Source organism: Puma concolor, chromosome D1 (assembly GCF_028749965.1).
Source record: "Puma concolor isolate L17-30 chromosome D1, mPumCon1.1.hap2, whole genome shotgun sequence".
In the NCBI taxonomy this organism is placed as follows: Eukaryota; Metazoa; Chordata; class Mammalia; order Carnivora; family Felidae; genus Puma; species Puma concolor.
The window spans coordinates 42153495-42174668 of record NC_141676.1 but is presented as its reverse complement, the minus strand read 5'-3'; the positions used below and the strand labels follow the sequence as shown (position 1 = coordinate 42174668).

The following is a 21174-nucleotide window of genomic DNA, read 5'->3' as shown; positions in this document are numbered from 1 at the left end:
AGGCAGTAGGAACATGGTACAGACAAACTTAGGCCTGAGGTCTGTTGGCTCTGAGCTCAGGTTTTGGGGCAAGAGTCCAAGGTTGGACTTTGGACTTGAATCCAAGCTCAAGTATGGGGCAGAGTCCAGACCTGCTGACTTCTGGGAGTCATCCAGTGCCATGCGGCAGAGGCCCCTGGGTTGGTCAGTCAGCCTGTCTGGACGTTGGAAGCTGCCTTCCCCCATGTTCACCTGAATCGCTGGTTCCAGAGCCCTGTTTTTTTTTTTACATCCCTGCCCAGTGAAGACTCCCGGGGGCAACAGGCACTTCTGAGCTTCTTCTCTCTCTGCCCCAGGTGTGGAACCCATGGTTTTGCGTCCCACAGAACCTCTTGGCAATGAGACCCTGCCTCCCAGTCAAGAGCTGCCCACTCCCAGTGACAAGGAGCTGCAGTTTCCACAGGAAGCTCCCGGGGCCCCCTCCCACAAGCCAGCGCTCACTCCAGCTGCCCCACTCACCACAGCCCTGAACCCACCCCTGGTAGCTACTCAGGGGCCAATGCTGTCTCCAGGCCCCACACAGCCCACTCTGCAGCAGCCGCTGGAGGTCACTGCATCTAACCTCCCTGTCCACCCCACAGAGGCCCCGGCCAGCAAGGGAGTGACTGCCAGCCACCTGGCCACCTCCCCTGCCCCAGAATCCTCATCCCTCTCCCTTTCGCAGCAGACTCCCACACCTAGCATAGGGCCAAGTGCTATGAAGACGACTAGGGTGACTCTGACCTTTGCAGGGAGCCCCAACATCACAGTCTCCTCCCGGTCACCCCCTGCACCTCGCTTCCCACTCATGACCAAAGCTGTGACGGTCCCAGGCCCTGGCTCCTTGACTATTAAGACCACGCCCCTCCAGCCCTTCCCAAGCCTAGAGTTGCCTGCAAGTTCCCCCTCCAGACCTGTGGCTTCCCCTGCAGTGACCTCCAGGCCCCTCACTTCCTTGGGATCCCACAAGGCTTTGCTGACACCTGCAATAACAGAGGCCACGAACAGGACAGGGATCCCTCAGCCCATACAGGCCCAGAGCGTTTCTAGTCCCAGCAGCCCCCTGGCTGAGGCTAGAACAGAAGCAGAACAGGTTCCTGTTAGTCTTCTGGCAACCAAGAGAGTAGAGACGGAGCCACCGACAGAGAAGCAACCTGGGCCCGACCAGCCCCTGGGTATCCCACCATCCTCACTTCCAAGCCCCTTCCCCACTGCCCCACTCCACCCTGCCTGGCACACCACCACAGCCACCAGGCTTCCAGCTCCGCCCCCAAAGACTCCAGCTGCCACCAGCCAGTCCACAGTTGCTCACGGGCTGGGGGTCACACCCTTCGTGTCTCTGGACTCAACTCGGCCACACCAGCTCCTCTCTGGCCTGCCTCTCGATACCAGCCTGCCCTTGGCCAAGGTGGGCACATCTGCCCCAGTGGCCACGCCCGGGTCCAAGGGTTCTGTCACCACCCCTCTGCTCCCGCAGCAGCAGGCCACATCTCCCCCTATGGCCACAACTCCACCTGCTCAGACACTCAGCTCAGCACCTCCTCTCACCCCCGCTGTGGGCCAGGTAGACCTGCCCCATCACATAACCCCTCAGGCAGTAGGCACGGCACCAGGCCTGTTTCTGGGAGCCACATTGCCAGCCTCTGGAGTCGTGGCCATGGCTGAGGGGGCAGCCTCCACAGTATCTGTTGCCCCACAAAAAAGCACCGCAGAGAAGATGGCCATCCTGTCCAAGCAAGTGTCTCTGCCCACCAGGATACATGGCTCTGCCCAGGGGGGGCCCACAGAACTCACACCTGCTGTGGCCCACACTCTTGCTACCTTGGCACCTGAGGCTGACGTCCCCTGGGCTGGCACAGTGCCACTGGTGCCTACATCCTATCCCCTGAGCCGCATCTCGGCCAGGACCGCCTCCCGAGAGAGCGCACTGGTTCTGCTCCCTCAGCTGCCCGAGGCCCATGGAACCTCGGCTGGACCTCGGCTCCCAGCAGAGCTGGAGGCAGAGGCCACCACCAAGCAGTCTGGGCGCTCGGCCCCAGCCCAGAGCATCGCAGCGAGTTCGGCAGAGACCTTGACAACCACCACTGAGGACAGCACATCTGCCACGTGTGTCGTGAGTGACTTGTCAGGCCCCCCATATGTGGACACTCCATGTGTCTCTCCTCCTGTGCCCCCTGGCTGGGACACCATCATTGCCGTCACATTCCTCATGGCCTGCTCCTGCTTCTCCTTCACTGGCTGCCAGGCTGAAAGATGGAGCTTCAGTCACCCCCCTTACCCTTGCCCCACACTCTGGAGCCTGACAGGTTCTCCAGTCTCCTCTGGGCCCCCGATGTCATAGCAGAGTCCGACCATTCCCCTAGGGCTGATTGGATGACTTAGCATGACATCCAGAGCATGACAACACGGGTGTGCTAGCATGTGTCTGTTTGTGTCTATGGAGCTACATGGGACTATGTGTGCATAGTGTATGTGTGTGAGACTCAGGGTGAGCCCTCATATGTCAGTGTGTGTGTGTGTGTGTGTGTGTGTGTGTGTGATATTTGGTGTTACAAGACAGTGTGTGTGCATTTGTAAGAAAGAGAGATAAAGCAAGATTGTGTGTGAGTGTGTGTGTGTGTGTGTGTGTGTGTATGTGTGTGTGCATGCATGGGTATGCTCGGGTTTTTCTGAGTCTAAGCTAGTGTGTTTGCACATCTGTGTACCTGGAGCTCTCTGCAAGGGCCAGACAGATATGCAGAGGTCTCTGGGAGTCAGTTCCCCGACCCCCAATCTCATGCTCAGCCCATCCCCAGGCCCCTGATGGGTATGTTGGGTGCGTGGAGAGTAAGGACACCACTCCCTAGTAGTCTTACTTCTGGGTCCCCTGACCTGCTACAGTCTACATTGGAAAGGGTCTTACTGCCCTTAGGCTTGACGGCTGGGGTGGGGGAATGAGTGGCTGTGGCACTAGGCTGGGCACTCACGCTGTCCTTCCACCCTGTGCCCCAGCCAATCGCTGAGCAAGACTGCGTCCGCCACATCTGCCTGGAGGGCCAGCTGATCCGAGTGAACCAGTCCCAGCACTGTCCCCAGGGCGCCAAACCCCCTCGCTGTGGGGTCCTGGGCCTCGCAGTGAGGGTGGGCGGGGACCGCTGCTGCCCCATCTGGGAATGTGCCTGTGAGTCCTGGGATGCACCCGATCCTCCCCCAGTGTGACCTCGGCCCCTTACCTGTGTGCTCCTCAGCCTTAGGGTAACCCTGACCTGACTGCATTCTCCTATGGGACCTCTTGTCTCCGTGTGACCCCTGACCTGGCAGATTCCCTACTCTTGCAACCTCATCTCTGTGATGCCTGCTCTGAGTGGCTCTCCAGTCCCCAGGGCCTCTCCATCACCCAGGAAAAGGCCAAGAGGCCTGCCCTTTGTTCCTGGGTGGCCTTGGCCCCCAGAAGCATCCATCTATTCTTCTCATCCCTGCCCCTCCCCCAGGCCGATGCTCAATCTTCCCTGACCTAAGCTTCATAACCTTTGATGGGAGCCACGTAGCCCTGTTCAAGGAGGCCATCTACGTCCTCACCCAGAGCCCCAACGAAATGGTCACCGTCCATGTCCTTGACTGCAAAAGTGCTAACCTGGTGACTTCCCCCTACTTCCTTTCCTTCTGGGGCCTTGGGATTGACTAGGTTTGGAAGGGAGATTGAGCGGTGAATTGGGTTTTGAGGGATGCCAGAGTTGAGGACAGATGTGTAAACCCCTACGGTATTTCCCTCTGTCAAGGGTCTCTTGGAAGGGATGTGTGGGGAAAGGGTAAGTGGAGTGCACCACCTCCTGGCCCTTCCTGGGGCCTGTGCCATTCCCAGCTTGTCCCAGCTGCCCAGGCCCATGTGGGAGGCACTGAAGTGTAGAGAAGTGGGGATGCCACTCCAGGGCCTGAGGTCAAGAGTGCTGGCTGCAGAGAATCACCTACTAGGATATCCCCATGAGCCAGGTGGAAGGAGGCAGGGTATTTTTGTTTGTTTTTTCTTCTTCTTTTTTTTTTTTTTTTTTTTTGGTTGGGCTTACAGGAGGTCAGGTAGAACCATACATGTTCCATGGGATTTTGTGCACCATCTGCACAGCCCCAGTGAGTGCTCCTGGCATATTGAGAGGGGGTGGCCAGGAAAGTGTGCTCACAATGGCTCACCAGGAGAAGCAGACAACAGGCCTGGACTCCAAGCTGATGAAGGTTGGGCTCTCTCTGCAGGGTCACCTAAACTGGCCCCCCTTCTGTCCGGTGATGCTGAATGTGACTCACTTGACCCATCAGGTCACCATCGACCGTTTCAACCGGAAGGTGAGTGCATCAAAGAGCCAGTATTCCTAGGGCAGCAATCATGGGGACAGGGGAGGGGTCTTGAGGCTTGTTCGTGATTGGGGGCAAGAGTGGGCAGGAACTCGAATGGAAAAGTTATATTTGAAAGTGATTTAATTAAAATATTTGTGGCCACTCTAATGTCAGGGGAGCACAGGTACTGGGAGGAATATTGTAAACGAGAGGAAGTTAGAATGGCAAGAGAGAGAGTGACCTTAAATGATTGCGGTTAAAGTATCTACTTCAGCAGTTTTTATAAAAATATGTGGCCATGTGCAAGTTTTATATAAATATATGGCGATGTCTTTCTAAAAGTATATATTTCTAGAGCCCCTTCTGAGAAAGGGACTATCTAAGTGAGGAGCCCTGATTTTAAGCTTCATTAGTTTCACACTAAGCCCACCTCTGCCAAGGAGCTGGCGTTCAACAGCAGCCCACTCTGTGTGGTACCCTCCCAAGGGCCTGCTTTGCTCCTCCCAACAGGTGGGTCAGAGGGGCTGATGTGTGTCCTCCTGTGGTCCTGACTCTCCCCACCCATTCCTGAGCCAAGATCTGCAGCCCTCCTGTTGGAATCTGCCCTTGAATGCCAGACTTAGGGCCACCACACCCTCTGAAGCTCTCAGGAACGGGAGAAAACTCCTTGGGTTTTACCCCTTAGGTTTTTAAATGTTTCCATTAAAAGAAATTTGAGGTATAACTTACCTACAGTAAAATTCACCCTTGTTAGTGTGCAGTTCTATAAGTTTTAACAAACACCCACAGTCTTGTAACCACCACCATAATCATCACCCCCAGTTGTTGCCCTGTGCCACTTTGTTGTCAACCTCTCCCACCTGCTGACAACCGCTGCCTTCTGTCCCTATACTTTTGGCTTTTCCAGAATGGCATATTCAGGGAACCAGAGTATACGGTGAGATTCTCCCCCATGGCATGTATCAATAGTCTGTTGATTGTTATTGTTGTAATATTCTGTCATACGGATGTGCCACTATTTGTTTATCCGTTTGCCAGTTGAAAGACATTTGGGCCGCTTCCAGTTTGGGGTGCTAACAAATAAAGATGCCTAAGCATTTGTATAAGGTTTTTTAAATTGAAGTATAGTTAGCATATAATATTATATTAGTTTCAGGTGTACAACATAGTGATTCAACAATTTCATACATTACTCAGTGCTCATCAGTATAAATGTAGCTGCCACTTGTCACTGTATGTGATTACAGTATTATTGACTGTATTCCTTATGCTGTACTTTTCATTTTCATGACTTATTTATTTTATAACCGGAAGTTTGTACCCCTTAATTCCCTTTATCTATTTCACCCATTCCCCCACCCACCTTCCCTCTGGCAACCACCAGTTTGTTCTCTGTATTTAAGTCTGTTTTAAATCTGTTTTTTTTTCTTTCTTCCTCTCTTTCTCTCTTTTTCTGTTTCTTTCTTTCTTTCTTTCTTTCTTTCTTTCTTTCTTTCTTTCTTTCCTTTCTTTCTTTCTTTCTTTCTTTCTTTCTTTCTTTCTTTCTTTCTTCATTTGTTTTGTTTTTTAGATTCCACATTTAAGTGAAATCATGCACCATTTGCTTCTGTGTCTGACTTATTTCACATAGCACAGTACCTTCTAGGGTCCTTCCATTTTGCCTTAAATGGAAAAATTTCATTCTTTTTTATGGTTGAGTAATAATTGTGTGTACACACACACACACATATATGTATGTATACATAAATCTTATTTATCCATTCATCTATGGATGGACTCTTGGGTTGTTCCCATATCTTGGCTATTATAAATTATGCTGCTATAAACATAGGGGTGCATATATCTTTTTGAATTAGTGTTTTTGTTTTCTTTGGGTGAACACCTGGTAGTGGAATTACTAGATCATATAGTATTTCTTTTTTTTTTTTTTAATTTTTAAAATGTTTGTTCATTTTTGAGAGAGAGACAGAGCATGAGCAGGGAAGGGGCAGAGAGAGAGGGAGACACAGAATCCGAAGCAGGCTCCAGGCTCTGAGCCATCAGCACAGAGCCCAACGCAGGGCTCAAACTCACAAACCATGAGATCATGACCAGAGCAGAAGTCGGACACTTAACTGACTGAGCCACCCAGGCACTCCAATCATATAGTATTTCTATTTTTAATTTCTTAAGGAACCTCCATAATGTTTTCCACAGTGGCTGCACCAATTTACATTACCAACAGCACACAAGGGTTCCTTTTTCTTCACATCCTCAGCAACACTTGTTATTTCTCATCTTTTTGATTCTAGCCATTCTGACTGGTATCAGGTAATCTCTTGTGGTTTTGACTTGCAATTCCCTGATGATTAGTGATTTTGAGTACCTTTTCATGTGTCTCTTTGCCATCTGTATGACTTCTTTGGAAAATGTCTATTCAGGTCCTCTGCCCATTTTTTAGTTGGATTATTGTGGTCTTTTGGTGTTGAGTTTTTAAGTCATTCTAACAGATGTGTAATAAGATCTCATTGTAGTTTTAATTTGCATTTCTCTAATTGCTGATAATATTGAATATATTTTCATGGGTTTGTTTTCCATGGTATATCCTCTTTGGTGAAATGTCTGTTCAAACCTTTGCACGTTTTAAAGATTATGTTGTCTGTTTTATTGAGTTTTGAGAATTTTTTGTATTTTTTTGGATACAGGTCCTTTATCAGATATAAGTATTATTTTCCAGTCTGTGGCACATTTTTTCATTCACTTTCAAGTGTCTTTCAAAGAGCAGAAGTTTTTAATTTTGGTGGAGTCCAGTTTATCAGTTCTTTCTTTTATGGATTATGATTTTGGTGTTCTAACAAACTTTTGCTTAATGCAAAGTCTCAAGGATCTTCTCCTATGTTTTCTTCTAGAAGTTTTATAGCTTTAGGTATTACTTTAAAAAATTGTTTAATGTTTATTTATTTTTGAGAGAGAGACAGAGTGCGAGTGGGGGAGGGGCAGAGAGAGAGGGCTGAAGCAGGCTGCAGGCTCTGAGCTGTGAGCACAGAGCCTAATGTGGGGCTTGAACTCACGAATGGCAAGATCATGACCTGAGATGAAGTTGGACGTTCAACCAACTGAACCACCCAGACGTCTCTAAATTTTTAAAAAATATTTATTTATTTTGGGGGGGGGGAGGTGCAGAAAGAGAGAGAGGGAGAGAGAATACCAAGCAGTCTCCTCACTGTCAGCACAGAGCCAAATGTGGGGATCGATCTCACAAACTGTGAGAGCATGACCGAAGACAAAATCAAGAGTTGGACGCTTAACCAACTGAGCCACCCAGGTGCCTCTAAGTAGTAGTTTTAAGTATATGCTGCATTTTAAGTCAATTTTTATAAATGGAGTGAGGTATGGGTCAAGATTCTTTTTTTTTTCTCGCATATGGACACCTATATGTTCCAGCACCTTTTTAAATTTTTTTTTTAACGTTTATTTATTTTTGAGACAGAGAGAGGCAGAGCATGAACAGGGGAGGGGCAGAGAGAGAGGGAGACACAGAATCTGAAACAGGCTCCAGGCTCCGAGCGGTCAGCACAGAGCCCGACGCGGGGCTCAAACTCACGGACCGTGAGATCATGACCTGAGCCGAAGTCGGACGCTTAACCGACTGAGCCACCCAGGCACCCTCCAGCACCTTTTTTAAAAAGATTATCCTGCCTCCATTGACTTGTCTTTGCACCTTTGTCGAAAATCAACTGACCATTAATGTTTGGGTTTATTTCTGGACCTTTAATATTGTTCCACAAATCTATATATCTATCTTTTCACCAGTGCCACACTGTCTTGATAACTGTTACTTCTTATTAAATTTTTATTAAAATCAGGTTGTATGAGTCTTCCAACTTTCTTCTCTTTCAAAATTATGTTGGCTATTTTAATTATTTCATCTTTCTATATAAAGTAGTTTTCAATATAAGAATCTTGAACATATTTTGTCAGATTTATCTCTAAAATTTTCATATTTCTGATGTTATTGTAAATGATTGTTCTTTTTATTCACTTTCCAATCGCTCATTGCTAATATATATACATACAATTGATTTTTGCATCTCTTAAAAAGTGTTTGCCGTTGGGTTTTCATTTAGCTGTTTATATGTACACATGAGTTTTACATTGATATCATATCTTGCAACCTTGTTAAACTCACTTATTAGTTCTTGTAAATTCTTCTAGTTTTTCTACATAGATGTTTATATCTTTTCTAAATAGAGACGATTATATTTCTTCCTTTCCAGTGGGTATTTTTAAAATTTATTTTTCTTGCCTATTGCATTGGTTAGGACCTCTAATATGATGTTGAATAAGAGGGATTGAGCACTGACATCCTTGTCTTGTATCTGGTCTTAGGGAGAAGGCGTTCAGTCTTTCACTATAAAGCACAAAGTTAGTTGTAGGTCTTTTATAGATATCCTTTATCTGGTGAAGAAAGTTTTCTCCTATTTGTAGTTTGCTGAGAGTTTTTATTACTGTAAGCAGATGTTGAATTTTGTCAAAGCTTTTCACTGCATTTATTGAAATAATCATATTGTTCTTTTTCTTTAGACTTTCTACCCTACCCCCAAATCACAGTATTGCTGTTTACTTAAAAAAGGAAAGATTTTCAAATTTGTTTTAAATAAATAGCTTACAAATAATAGTAGTTATATTTAGAGAACATTTTATGTATATAAAAAAACCTCTGAGTCAAGATTTACATTTACAACATCAGCAAAATCTTCTTCATTAAATATACTTAAAAGTAGAAGACAGTTTTCCTGAGAAAGAAGCTATAATCCTAGATTCAATAACCATGCAATCAACTTCTACGTGTCATCAGATGAGTTCAATTTAACTGTCATGTTAAAAAAAATCAAATTCTCCAGATTTTCTAGTTATAATTTCTAGCTTAATATCTTCAAATCACCTGCTTTTGAAGGTTCTATTATTATGATAACTTTTACGATTATAGCAGTCCTGGATTTGGCAAGTGTATTGAAAAGTACACAGAGAGGTATTCACTGCTTCTTTAAGCCACAGTGTTGTTTGAGGTTCCCTGATTATGTTTTCTTAACTGATTATTTTTCTTAAATTTGAGCTCTCTATGGGAATGCCTTTTTTGGCCATACCTGTTTGGAAAGCTTCCCCAACGTACGAAGGTTCAATCCTGTGATTACTGAGGTCAGACCAATGGTTCACATCTGAAGATGTTCTCATCATGCACCCACAAAGAGCAGCTGGGAGAGGCATTGCAATTTGGCCTTTTATTGTAATCATTCCTCAGACTATTTTTTTTAAAGATTTAACTCTTTTAGGGCGCCTGGGTGGCTCAGTCGATTAAGCATCCGACTTCGGCTCAGGTCATGATCTCACGGTCCGTGAGTTTGAGCCCTGCATCGGGCTCTGTGCTGACAGCTCAGGGCCTGGAACCTGTTTCAGATTCTGTGTCTCCCTCTCTCTCTACCCTCCCCCGTTCATGTTCTGTCTCTCCCTGTCTCAAAAATAAATAAATGTTAAAAAAAAAAAATTTAAAGATTTAACTCTTTTAGAGCAGTTTCAGGTTCACAACAAAATTGAAAGGAACATATGGAGATTTCCCATATACCCTCTGTACCCACACATGCATAGCCTCCCTCATTACCAGCCTCAATCACCAGAGTTCATTTGTTACCAAGGTGAATGAATCTACATTGACACATCATCATCACCTGAAGTCCATAGTCTACCTACCTCAGGGGTCACTCTTGGTTTTCCACATGGGTTTGGGTACATATGTAATGACATCTGTCCATCATTATAATATCATCCAGAGTATTTCCACTGGTTGAAAAATTCTCTGTGCTCTGCCAGTTGGTCGCCAGCCCCCACCCAACCACTGATCTTTTTTGTTGTCTCCACAGTTTTGCTTTTCCAGAATGCCACAGAGTTGGAACCATATAGTATGTAGTCTTTTCAGATTGATTTCTTTCACTTAGCAATATGCATTCAAGGTTCCTCCGCGGCTTTTCATGGCTTGATATCTCATTTCTTTTTACCACTGAATAATATTCCATTGGTCTTCTTTAGACTATTAATGTGTTGAATTACTACGATTTTCAAATGTTGCACTAGTGCTGCATTCCTGGAATTAACTTTATTTGGTTGAGATATATTAGCCTTGTTATATGTTGTTGGATCTTCATGAGGTGTATTTTAGTCTAAATTTTCTTTTCTTGTAATGTATTAGTTTAGTTTTGGTATCAGAGTAATGCCGGCCTCAATAATGAATTAGAAGTATTCCCCCTCTTTAATTTTCTGAAAAAGTTTGTGTATAATTGGTAATTTTCATATTTTCCCTTAAATATTTGGTAGACTTCAACAATGAAGCCATCTGGGTCTGGAGTTTTCTTTGGGGGAGGTTTTTAAGTACATATTCAATTTTTTAAAATGATATAGGGCTATTCTGGTTACCTATTTTTTCTTTAGTAGGCTGGGGTAGTTTTCATTTTCACAGAATATGTCCATTCTATCCACGTTGTCAAATTTCTAGGCATTAAGTTGTTCATCGTACACTCTTGTTATCCTTTTAGGATATCCTTGCTATACCATAGGATCTGTATCCATGTACCCTGTCTCATTCCTGATATTAGTAATTTCTGTCTTTTCTCTTTTTCCTCACCAGTCTGGCTAGAGTTTTGTCAGGTTTATTGTTTTTCTCAAAGAATGTTTTTATTGGTTTTCTCTGCTGTTTTTCTGTTTTCTATTTCATTGATTTTTGCTCTTATGTCTATTATTTTATTCCTTCTGATTCCTTTGGGTTTAATTTACTCTTTTTTTTCTAGTTTATTAAGGTTATAGCCTAGGTCACTGATTTGAGACCTTTCTGCTCTTTCTAATATAAGTATCTAGTGCCACAATTTTCCCTTTAGGTCTGATTTAGCAGCATCTTACAAATTTTGATATCTTGTATTTTCATTTTCATTAAATTTAAAATACTTTAAAATTTTCCCTTTGATTTTTGTTTAATCCATGGGTTATTTACAAGTGTTTTTCTTTAGTTTCCAAATATTTGGTGATTTTCCAGATACCTTTCTATTACTGATTTCTAATTTAATTTCACTGTGTTCAGAGAACATTTAATCTAACTTTGACCTTTTTAAATTTAATGAGACTTGTTTTATGTACCAGGATACACTCTATCTTGTAAATGTATATTCTCTTGTTGAGTGGAGTATTCTGTGAATGTCAGTTAGGTCAAGTTGACTGATAGTGTTGTTCAGGTCTCTACATCCTTACTCATTTCCTATTTGTTCTATCAATCATTGAAAGAGAAGATGTTGAAATTTTTGACTAAAGTTGTTAATTTGTCAATTTTTCTTTGGGGTTTTATCAGTTTTTTATTCACCTATTTTTAAATTGTTATTTGGTGCATAATACTTAAGATTGTTATTCCTTCTTGTTGAATTAACTCCTTTATCAGTATGAAATGTCCTTTTTCTCCTGGTAAAAGTCCTTGTTCTGAATTCTGCTTTGTCTGAATTGTCTGTAATAGCTTCTCCAGTTTTCTTTTGATTTGTGTTAGCATGTATATTTAATGTATATATCTAAGAGACATCTTTTTCCATCCTTTTTCTTTTAACATAGTGTGTCTTTTTATTTAAAGTAGGATTTTGTAGGGTGTGAATAGTTGGGTCTTCCTTTCCTCTTATCTAATCTGTGAATCTCTGCCTTTTAATTGGGAGATCCTTAGACCATTTACATTTAATTTAGTCATCGATATGATTAGGTTTGTATATAACATAATGTTGGTATTTGTACTCTGTTTGTCCCCTCCCTTTCCTCCTTTTCTGCCCTCTTTGGGTATTTATTTATTTATTTATTTATTTGAGGAGGGAGAGGCAGAGAGAGAGGAGGAAAGAGAATCTTAAGCAGGCCCCATATTCAGCTCAGAGCCCAACACAGGGCTCCATCTCATGACCATGAGATCATGACCTGAGCTGAAATCAAGAGTCAGACACTTAACCAACTGAGTCACCCAGGTGCCCCATTTTGAGGTTATTTTTAATGATTCCATTTCATTGCCTATGTTGGATTATTATCTGTACATTTTACTTCTACATCTGTTATAAACTACACATTACATCATTATTACTTTTCCTGAAGCAGTCAATTATTTTCTAGCATGGTTTTTAAAATAAGAAAAGTTTATATTATCTGCATATTTATCATTCCTGGTGTCCTTCATTCCTTTGCATAGATCTCGATTTCCATCTGATATCACTTTTCTTCTGCCTGAAGGACTTCCATTAATATTCTTATAGTGAGGTTCTTCCAGTAATAAATTCTTTCAGTTTTTATATATCTGAAAAAGTTTTGACCTCACCTTCATTTTTTAAAGATATTTTTAATTTTAACTTGTTTTATTTTTTATTTTTTTAAATTTACATCCAAATTAGTTAGCATATAGTGCAACAATGATTTCAGGAGTAGATTCCTTAGTGCCCCTTACCCATTTAGCCCATCCCCCCTCCCACAACCCCTCCAGTAACCCTCAGTTTGTTCTCCATATTTATGAGTCTCTTCTGTTTTGTCCCCCTCCCTGTTTTTATATTATTTTTGTTTCCCTTCCCTTAGGTTCATCTGTTTTGTCTTTTAAAGTCCTCATATGAGTGAAGGCATATGATTTTTGTCTTTCTCTGACTTACTAATTTCACTTAGCATAATACCTTCCAGTTCTGTCCATGTACCTGCAAATGGCAAGATTTCATTCTTTTTGATTGCCAAGTAATACTCCATTGTATATGTGTGCGTGTGTGTGTGTGTATATGTATATGTGTGTGTGTGTGTGTGTGTGTGTGTGTATATACATATACACACACACACATATATACACACACACACACACACACACACACACATATATATATATATATATATATATATATATACACACACACACACACACACACACACATATATATACCACATCGTATATCCATCGATGGACATTTGGGCTCTTTCCATACTTTGGCTATTGTCGATAGTGCTGCTATAAACATGGGGGTGCATATGTCCCTTCGAAACAGCACACCTGTATCCCTTGGATAAATGCCTAGTAGTGCAATTGCTGGGTCATAGGGTAGTTCTATTTTTAGTTTTTTGAGGAACCTCCATACTGTATTCCAGAGTGGCTGCACCAGCTTACATTCCCAAATTTTTTAAAGATATTTTAACTGGGTTTAGAATTATAGGTTGACTTTAATTTTTCTTTCAGTGCTTTAAAGATTTTGCTCCACTGTCTTTTCTTTTTAAATTGAGGTAAAATTGAGCTAACGTAAAATTAATCATTAATCTCCCTACCCCCTGTCAACCACCAATATGCATTCTGTCTATAGATTTGCTTATTCTGGATATTTCATATAAATGGAGTCTATAATATCTGATTTTTTGTGTCTTGCTCTTTGACTTAGCATAGTATTTCTGAGGTTCATCTGTGTTGTAATATCTACCAGTACTTCATTCAGTTTTGGGCTAAATAACATTCTATTGTATGTACATACTGCCATTGTTTTATCCATTCATTCATCGATGGCCGTTTGGACTGTTTCCACCTTTTGACTATTGTGAATAGTGCTGCTATATATAAAGTTGTGCTTTCACCTTGCTTATTTCCAATAAGAAATCTTCTGTCATTCTGATCTTTGTTTCCCTACATAATGCGTCTTTTTTTTTCCTGACTGCTTTTACAATTTTCCTTCTATCACAAACATTGATTGAGACCCCAGTTAATGTCAGGCTCAAAGGCAAGAGCTGGGGATTCGAAGGTGGATCAGACAGAATTTTTGCCCTTAAGAAACTCAGAGTCCACAGGATGCCTCGATGAGGGAACAGATTCTATCTTAACGGTCAGCACAGAGATGAGGTCAGCCCAGAGAAGGGGTGCCCAAGCTAGAGGCTGGAGACTTAGGAAAATCTCCCTAAAAAAATGATCTGAGCAGATCAGGAAAGAAGAGAGTGATTAGAAAGCCTCAAGGGGTGTGTTTGTTTGGGCACAGGGATGCAGCCTGCCTCCCACTGTTGTATTTCTTGTTTTATCATTTTGTGCTCATGAAATGGTTTCAGAATTCTTCCGTGCCACCCTGGACTGTCTTGGCCACATGTGCCTGAAACAGAGCCTGTGACATAGCTTGATACGGTTTGTTGGATAAATGGATGGAGGGATGGATGAACGGATGGGCAGACAGACAAGCTGTGCTCACATTGAACACCCCCACCCCACAAGGTGACTGTGGACTCACAGCCTGTCTGGCCCCCTGTGAGCAGACACGGATTCAGAATTGAGGACACAGGCCACATGTACGTGATCCGGACGCCGTCACACATCCAGATCCAGTGGCTCCACAGCTCAGGACTCATGATCCTGGAGGCCAGCAAAACCAGCGAGGCCCAGGGCCGTGGCCTCTGCGGTGAGGAGGGACCCAGCTGGGGTGGCGCGGGAGGTGAGGGGATCTAGCTCCCTGAGTTTCCGGAGTCCACCTCTGTCCCCAGACACAGGTTCCTCTGTGTGAAATCAGGGGAAGCTAGGACAGAGTGCCAGCCCAGAGGTGGCACCAGGAGAGCTGCCAGGGAAGAGAGACCTAATGTCCTGTGTTCTGGGACTGAAGCTACCAGCAGGGAGATGGCGCGGGGCTCTGGCCTCGGCCAGTTGTCACTTTGGCCCGGATTGTCTGTCAGCTTCCCTGACAGCTTCCTAATACCAGATGATCCTTCCTGTCTGCATGTGCCTGGGCACTTCACAAAGCACTTCCACACTCTGATCTCACTGATTGCAGGCCATCCACACAACAACCCTGAGAGGTGGCCATTGAACTAAAGAAGAAAGAGGGCCCAGAGAGGTTAAGCGGCTTGCCTAAGCTCACACAGCAGAGCTGCCACAATGCACAAAATTAGGGCTCTTCAGACCACAGCGTGACTGTAGGCGCATGCCCTAAGGGACTGGATGTATCTTGATAAGATAAAAGGGTGCAGGAAGAGTCTGAGTGCGGACTGCTGCACCCTCACAGGACACCCATGACAGATGGCCGTGATTATGATGACGGGAGACATAGGCACACTTATACACACACATACTTGCGTGGCCTCCCCCCCATTAATCTGCACCCATTTTAATCATTCACGCTTGCACCCTTGTATTCAAAATGCCCTCTACATAGGAAGTGACACATTTAAGTCTGGTCCCCGCTCATTCTTTCATTTATTTCCCATGTACCAGTCACGGGACAGATAGTATGCAAAGCAGACAAAATTGCTGTTTTATGAAACTTCCATCCTTACTGACTTATTGATACAAACATCTTTACACACACACACACACACACACGCACACCCCAGCACTGCCACCACTTCCACCATCCCTTTGCCACCGTTTCTTCCTTCCACTGTTTATGCCTGCCAAGGAGTGGCGGGGGCAGCAGTGATCCCCTGCCTGGAATACCTTTGTGACTCAAGGCCAAGACCCAAAACGCAGCCACTGGACCATTGATAAAACCTGAAGGTTTTGTAGCCAATCATGCTATATATTCATGACACCTGTGGCTGGAGCACAAGCCGGCTAATTTTCCTCTGTTTTTATCCACATTCACGCTTAGTATCCTGGGCACCCGGCTGGGCAACTTGGGGGACTACTGAGAGAGTAAGAAAGTGAGTCTAAAGGAAAACGAGTCTTTGCACCCAGAGCAAGACATACCTGCAAACCAAAGCCTGCTCTGCAGAACTGGGAAGGTCATGGATTCAGATGCACGTGAGGGGCATTTGAAGGACACACTTCTGAGGAAGTGTTTCAGGCAGGGGGAACAGTGTAAGCAAGGTCAAAGGCAGGGAAGTGTGTGTTTGCAGCCTAGAGTGTGAGAAATAAAGCTGGAAGTTAAGTTAGAAGCTGTGACGGACAAGCTCTTGCCCTACTCCCGTCTCCCTGCCTTTCAACACAGCCAAAGTTGATTTCTGGCACATGTAAATTCCCAAATGGAGACTCCGTTCATCATGTGGCTCTTTCATCCTCAGCACAAGCTTCCAGCTCCACTGCAGGAAAAAAAGTTAGGAAGTGTTTATGGGCCAGGCCTGGCAGTGGTCACTGCCTCACCCTCACTCTCGTCCTGCCAGCTGGGACTCGGCATGGGCTCCCCCACCCCAGGAGAGCCTGGAAAACACAGGCTAGGAACTGCCCTGGAAGAAAAGGAAACAGGTGTTAGTTACACTTAGCTAGCAATCTCTGCTAGAGCACATTTTTTGGAGTAACCTTTCGTTTTGACACAATGTCTAAAGTAGTATGAAGAACTCCCATGTACTTTTTGTTCAGATATACTAAGTGTTTGCATTTTGCCCCATTTACTTTTCCTGCCTCTGTGTGTGTATGTATATAAAACACACACATGTGTATGCATGCAGGCAGATGTGTAAATACATCTATACATGTAGGATTTATATACATGTACTTTTTTATGTGTATGCAATTTGCATATATATGCATTTTTCTGAGCAATTTGAAAGTATGTTTGAGACATTGTATCCCTCTATCCCTAAATTCTTTGGTGTGCATTTCCTGACAACAACAACATCTTCCTACACAGCAGGTTTCTAATCTTCTCTGTGCCTGGTTTATCTCATCTATAAAATGAGGATAATAGTAATACCAGCCTCAAAGAATTGTTGTAAGAAATATGCAGAGTGACATCTGGGGACCTGGGCGTGGTGGTGATTATTATAGCTATCGGCATAATTCTGCCCCATTTCAGGTATCTGTGATGGGGACGTAGCCAATGACCTCACCCTGGAGGATGGTTCTGTGGTCGGTGAGGCTGAGGACCCTGCTCCCTTTCTGGACAGCTGGCAGGTGCCCAGCTCCCTGACCTCGGTGGGCCAGACCCGCTTCCGCCCAGACAGCTGTGCCACAGCTGACTGCTCACCCTGCCTTCGCATGGTGTCCAACCGCACCTTCAGCGCCTGTCACCGCTTTGTATGTACCCACTGTGTCCGGTGTTGGGGGACCTCCTGGGCTAGGAATGGCAGCACTATCTGCAGAGGGTGGGTCCCCAGAGGTGTTGAACTTGGGACTGGATTAGGAGTCTTCAGAAGCTCGTTGTTGCCTCTGGACAGGGCTAGGAGGAGCTAGATGCTGGGATGGGGGGAGTCGGGACAAGCAGGGCTATCTGATGCACGTGCCCAGGTTTCCCCAGAGTCGTTCTGTGAGCTATGGATCCGGGACACCAAGTACGTGCAGCAGCCCTGCGTGGCACTGACTGTGTATGTGGCTATGTGCCACAAGTTCCACGTGTGCATCGAGTGGAGACGCTCCGACTACTGCCGTGAGTCAGGGGGCTGAGGGGGGAGCAGGGAGGGTGGGGGACTCCTCCATTGCTTCTGTTGCTTCCACCCCCTGTTAATTATTCATTCATTCATTCATTCATTCATATTAAGAAGTTAAGAAACATTTTATAAATAAATCCATAAGTACATTAACAAATTTATTTTTATTACAATTTATATTAAGTCAAAGGAATATTATCTGATTACTCTTTAATTTATCTGAATCTCCTTGCTTCATCTGTAAAATGAGAACAGTAATAGTAGCTCCCTCTAGGGTTGTTTTGAAGGTGACATGAGACAGTGTGTGCAGAATGGCCCCACCACATGGTTACCATCCAGGAAATGTTAGTTCCTTTCTCTTAATTCTTGGTCATCTTTCTCTTCTTTCAGTCTCTCCCCTCCTTCCCTGAGAATGGAGGTGAGATCCACCGCCTCCCCACCCTGTTAGGTTTGCGTTAGTGGGGTAGGCAGGGGTAGACTGGCCTCGAGTAGTTTGATTTATAAATGTGAACACATCCAGATAAGCTGGAAACAGCTCGCAGGAAGACCGCACCTACAATATGACGGATAAAGGATGACAAGATTAAGTCATCCAGAGGAGCGTTTGCAAACTGCGGGTGTGAAATCAACTTTGGGGGTCAACACCACATTCAAAATACACAATAGAATAGAAAATGCTAGCGTGTACTCCACCTAGAAAGATTAAATATTATTTTGTGAAAAAAATCTGTTTTCATATATCAGTAATTCTCAATCCTGGCTCCCCCTTTGAAATCACCAAGGAACTTCAGAAAGTATTAATGTTGGGCCCCACAACAAGAGGTTCCAATTCAGTTGCCCTGCAGTGGGATCCTGGCAAAGGTATTTCAAAAACTCCCAAGTGACTCCTTGGCAATCAGGTTTGAGGAGCACTGTTCTACATGCACTTGTGTATTGGACCACAATGTAAAATCTGCTTTTTCCCATTAAGAAAGTTTGAAAACGCTGGCCTAGAGCAAGGGGTTGGCAAATGTTTCCTGTAAACGGCCAGATAGTAAATAATTGAGCTTTTCAGGCTGTGTGGTCTCCGTCACAATTACTCAGCTCTGTCCTTGTAGTGCAAAATCAGCCAGATACAATAGGTAGATGAATGAGTGTGACTGTATTTCAATAAAACTTTATTTGCAAAAACAGGTGGGAGGCTGGAATTGGGCCACGGGTTGTACCTTGCTGCCTCCTGATCTAGAGAAGGGAGGTAATGCCCCTAAACCCCTTTGCGCTCTCTGCTGAGGCACAGATGATGCTCTGAGGCCCCTCCTCACTCTGCCTGGGGTCTGAGCCAGGCCTGGTGCCCACTGTGTCCCTGCAGCCTTCCTGTGTTCCAGTGACTCCATATACCAGGCATGTGTGGCAGCCTGTGAGCCCCCGGAGACATGCCAGGATGGGCTGCTTGGCCCACTGGACCCAGAGCAGTGCCAGGTGCTGGGCGAGGGCTGCGTCTGCTCTGAGGGCACCCTTTTGCACCGGCGCCACTCAGCACTCTGCGTCCCTCAGGAGAAGTGCGGTAGGTTCTTCCTCTATCCGGGTGGGGCCCTCCAAAGCTGGCCTCGCTCTAGGGTCTCCTCAGCCCACCTGCTACCCATGGCTGAGGCCCATCTACATTCCTCCAGGGCCACTTTGGGGATGGTCAGTGTCCCAGGGAGGGTCTAGCCTGGGACAGTCTGGGTCTCCTTGCCCGCCTCAGTGCCCCGTGCCCCACCGTACCCCCCAACTGCAGCCTGCACCGACAGCACAGGGGTGCCGCGGGCCCTGGGGGAGACCTGGAACAGCTCCCTCAGCGGATGCTGCCAGCACCAGTGCCAAGCTCCCAACACCATCGTCCCAGTGGACCTGGAGTGCCCAGGGCCCCGCCCTGAGGCCTGCCCACGTTTCGGGGAGGTGGCTCTGCTCCTGCCCACTGAGGATCCCTGCTGCCTGGGGACAGTTTGTGGTGAGTCAGACCCTTTACTTTCCTCGACCTCAACTTTAAGACTGTTAAAAGGCTCCAGCTCTGCCTTGATGGGTAGGACAAGGCCTGGGCAGAGGAAAGTGTCTTGAGTGGGGTGGGGAGGGGGGGGGGGGCAGGAGCCACCCTCAAGAATCAACGTGGGGTAGGGCTTAAAGGCACAGGCTATGGAGCCAGGCAGCCTGGAGAACTCTTCCTCCACCACTGCAGCCTCGTGACCTCGGCAGATCATTTAACATCCTCTGTGTTTTAGTCAATTCTACTGTAGCAGGAGGCTGATCATAGGTACCCACCTTCTGGGTTGTGAGAATCTAGAAGTTTATACTGATCTAGGACAGCAGCTGGCAGATGACCCATCTCAATGAATACTACCTATTAATGCTCTTCTGTCCAGCCCTGGACCTTCTATGTGACCCTCAGAGGCCCCTTCCAGGAACATGGGTCTTGGGGGGCTGGAGGGAGAAATGGGGACAAGTTGTCTAGGTGCTGGGCAGTGCTGGAGGCTGGGGAGTCCCAGCCTCCTGGTGACAGGCCCCGTGGCCCCCCCGGCCAGTGTGTAACCAGACCCTGTGCGAGGGCCTCGCCCCTACCTGCCACCCAGGCCACCGACTCCTCACCCACTTCCAGGAGGACTCCTGCTGCCCCAGCTACAGCTGTGGTGAGAGACCCTGAGGTGGGGAGGGCAGGGGGAAGGGAGCCCAGCCGCTGGGTTAGGGGAGCTCTGGGGACTGGGTTCTGGCTGGAGATCAGGGCAGAGCCAGGGTGGGGGCCCAGGCGTGGCCAGACAGGGTCTGCTCCTTGCACTTAATTCTGTCTTTTCCCCAGAGTGTGACCCAGACCTGTGTGAGGCAGAGCTGGTCCCCAGCTGCCGCCAGGACCAGATTCTGATCGCGGGCCGCCTGGGGGATTCGTGCTGTACCTCCTACTTCTGCGGTGGGTGGACATGCCATCGGGTGCACGGCTGGATCCCAGCCACCCCTTCGTCACTGGTTTCCTTGGGCAGCAGGGAGGAAAGGGAGAGGGTCTCCAGGTGGACTGGGCACAGAAGGGTGAGATTCCTGTTCAGAGCGAAGTGAAGGAGGAAGAGAACCAACCCCAGCTTCATCCTGTATATTACTGAGCATGAGGAAGTTGGTGCTTGTTCAGTGTAAGACTTTAGGTTGACAGGAAAGATCTAGATTCTTGCTCCAGGACAGGCCCCTGAAGCCACAACACACTACTTTAGTCCAACTCCTGTCTGTCACAGCTGGATTTTAGGTCCTCGCCCCCACATACCCGGGGCGGGGGGGGGGGACCACCTGTGACAGCCATGGCCCCTCTCCCCCCTCAGCCTGTGGCGACTGTCCAGATCCCATCCCCGAGTGTCAGGAAGGAGAGGCGCTCACCGTGGACAGGAACACCACAGAGCTCTGCTGCCCTGTGTACCAGTGTGGTGAGTCCCAGCTGGACATGGGGACCTAACCGTAAGGGGCTCCAGGGACATTTATGTGCCACCAGAAACTGTCCGGCTAGCTCAGTGGGTAGAGCAT

At 46.1% G+C, this 21174-nt stretch overlaps 1 protein-coding gene and 1 non-coding gene across 2 annotated transcripts in view; one reads left to right on the top strand and one right to left on the bottom strand.

Moving 5' to 3' along the window:
• The window catches only part of OTOG (otogelin), a 91364-nt gene that overhangs the window by 58477 nt on the left and 11713 nt on the right, over positions 1-21174 (top strand). The window contains exons 36-47 of the mRNA XM_086677849.1: positions 336-2131; positions 3010-3178; positions 3489-3634; positions 4243-4332; positions 14582-14765; positions 17091-17311; positions 17522-17660; positions 19010-19204; positions 19418-19630; positions 20199-20303; positions 20471-20578; positions 20976-21077. Of these exons, the coding sequence (XP_086533975.1) occupies positions 336-2131; positions 3010-3178; positions 3489-3634; positions 4243-4332; positions 14582-14765; positions 17091-17311; positions 17522-17660; positions 19010-19204; positions 19418-19630; positions 20199-20303; positions 20471-20578; positions 20976-21077 (3468 nt within the window). The remainder of the gene's footprint in view (positions 1-335; positions 2132-3009; positions 3179-3488; positions 3635-4242; positions 4333-14581; positions 14766-17090; positions 17312-17521; positions 17661-19009; positions 19205-19417; positions 19631-20198; positions 20304-20470; positions 20579-20975; positions 21078-21174) is intronic.
• LOC112866235 (small nucleolar RNA SNORD89) lies at positions 9496-9605 on the bottom strand. Its single transcript, XR_003224090.2, has one exon. It is a non-coding gene; the product is annotated as a small nucleolar RNA SNORD89 (small nucleolar RNA).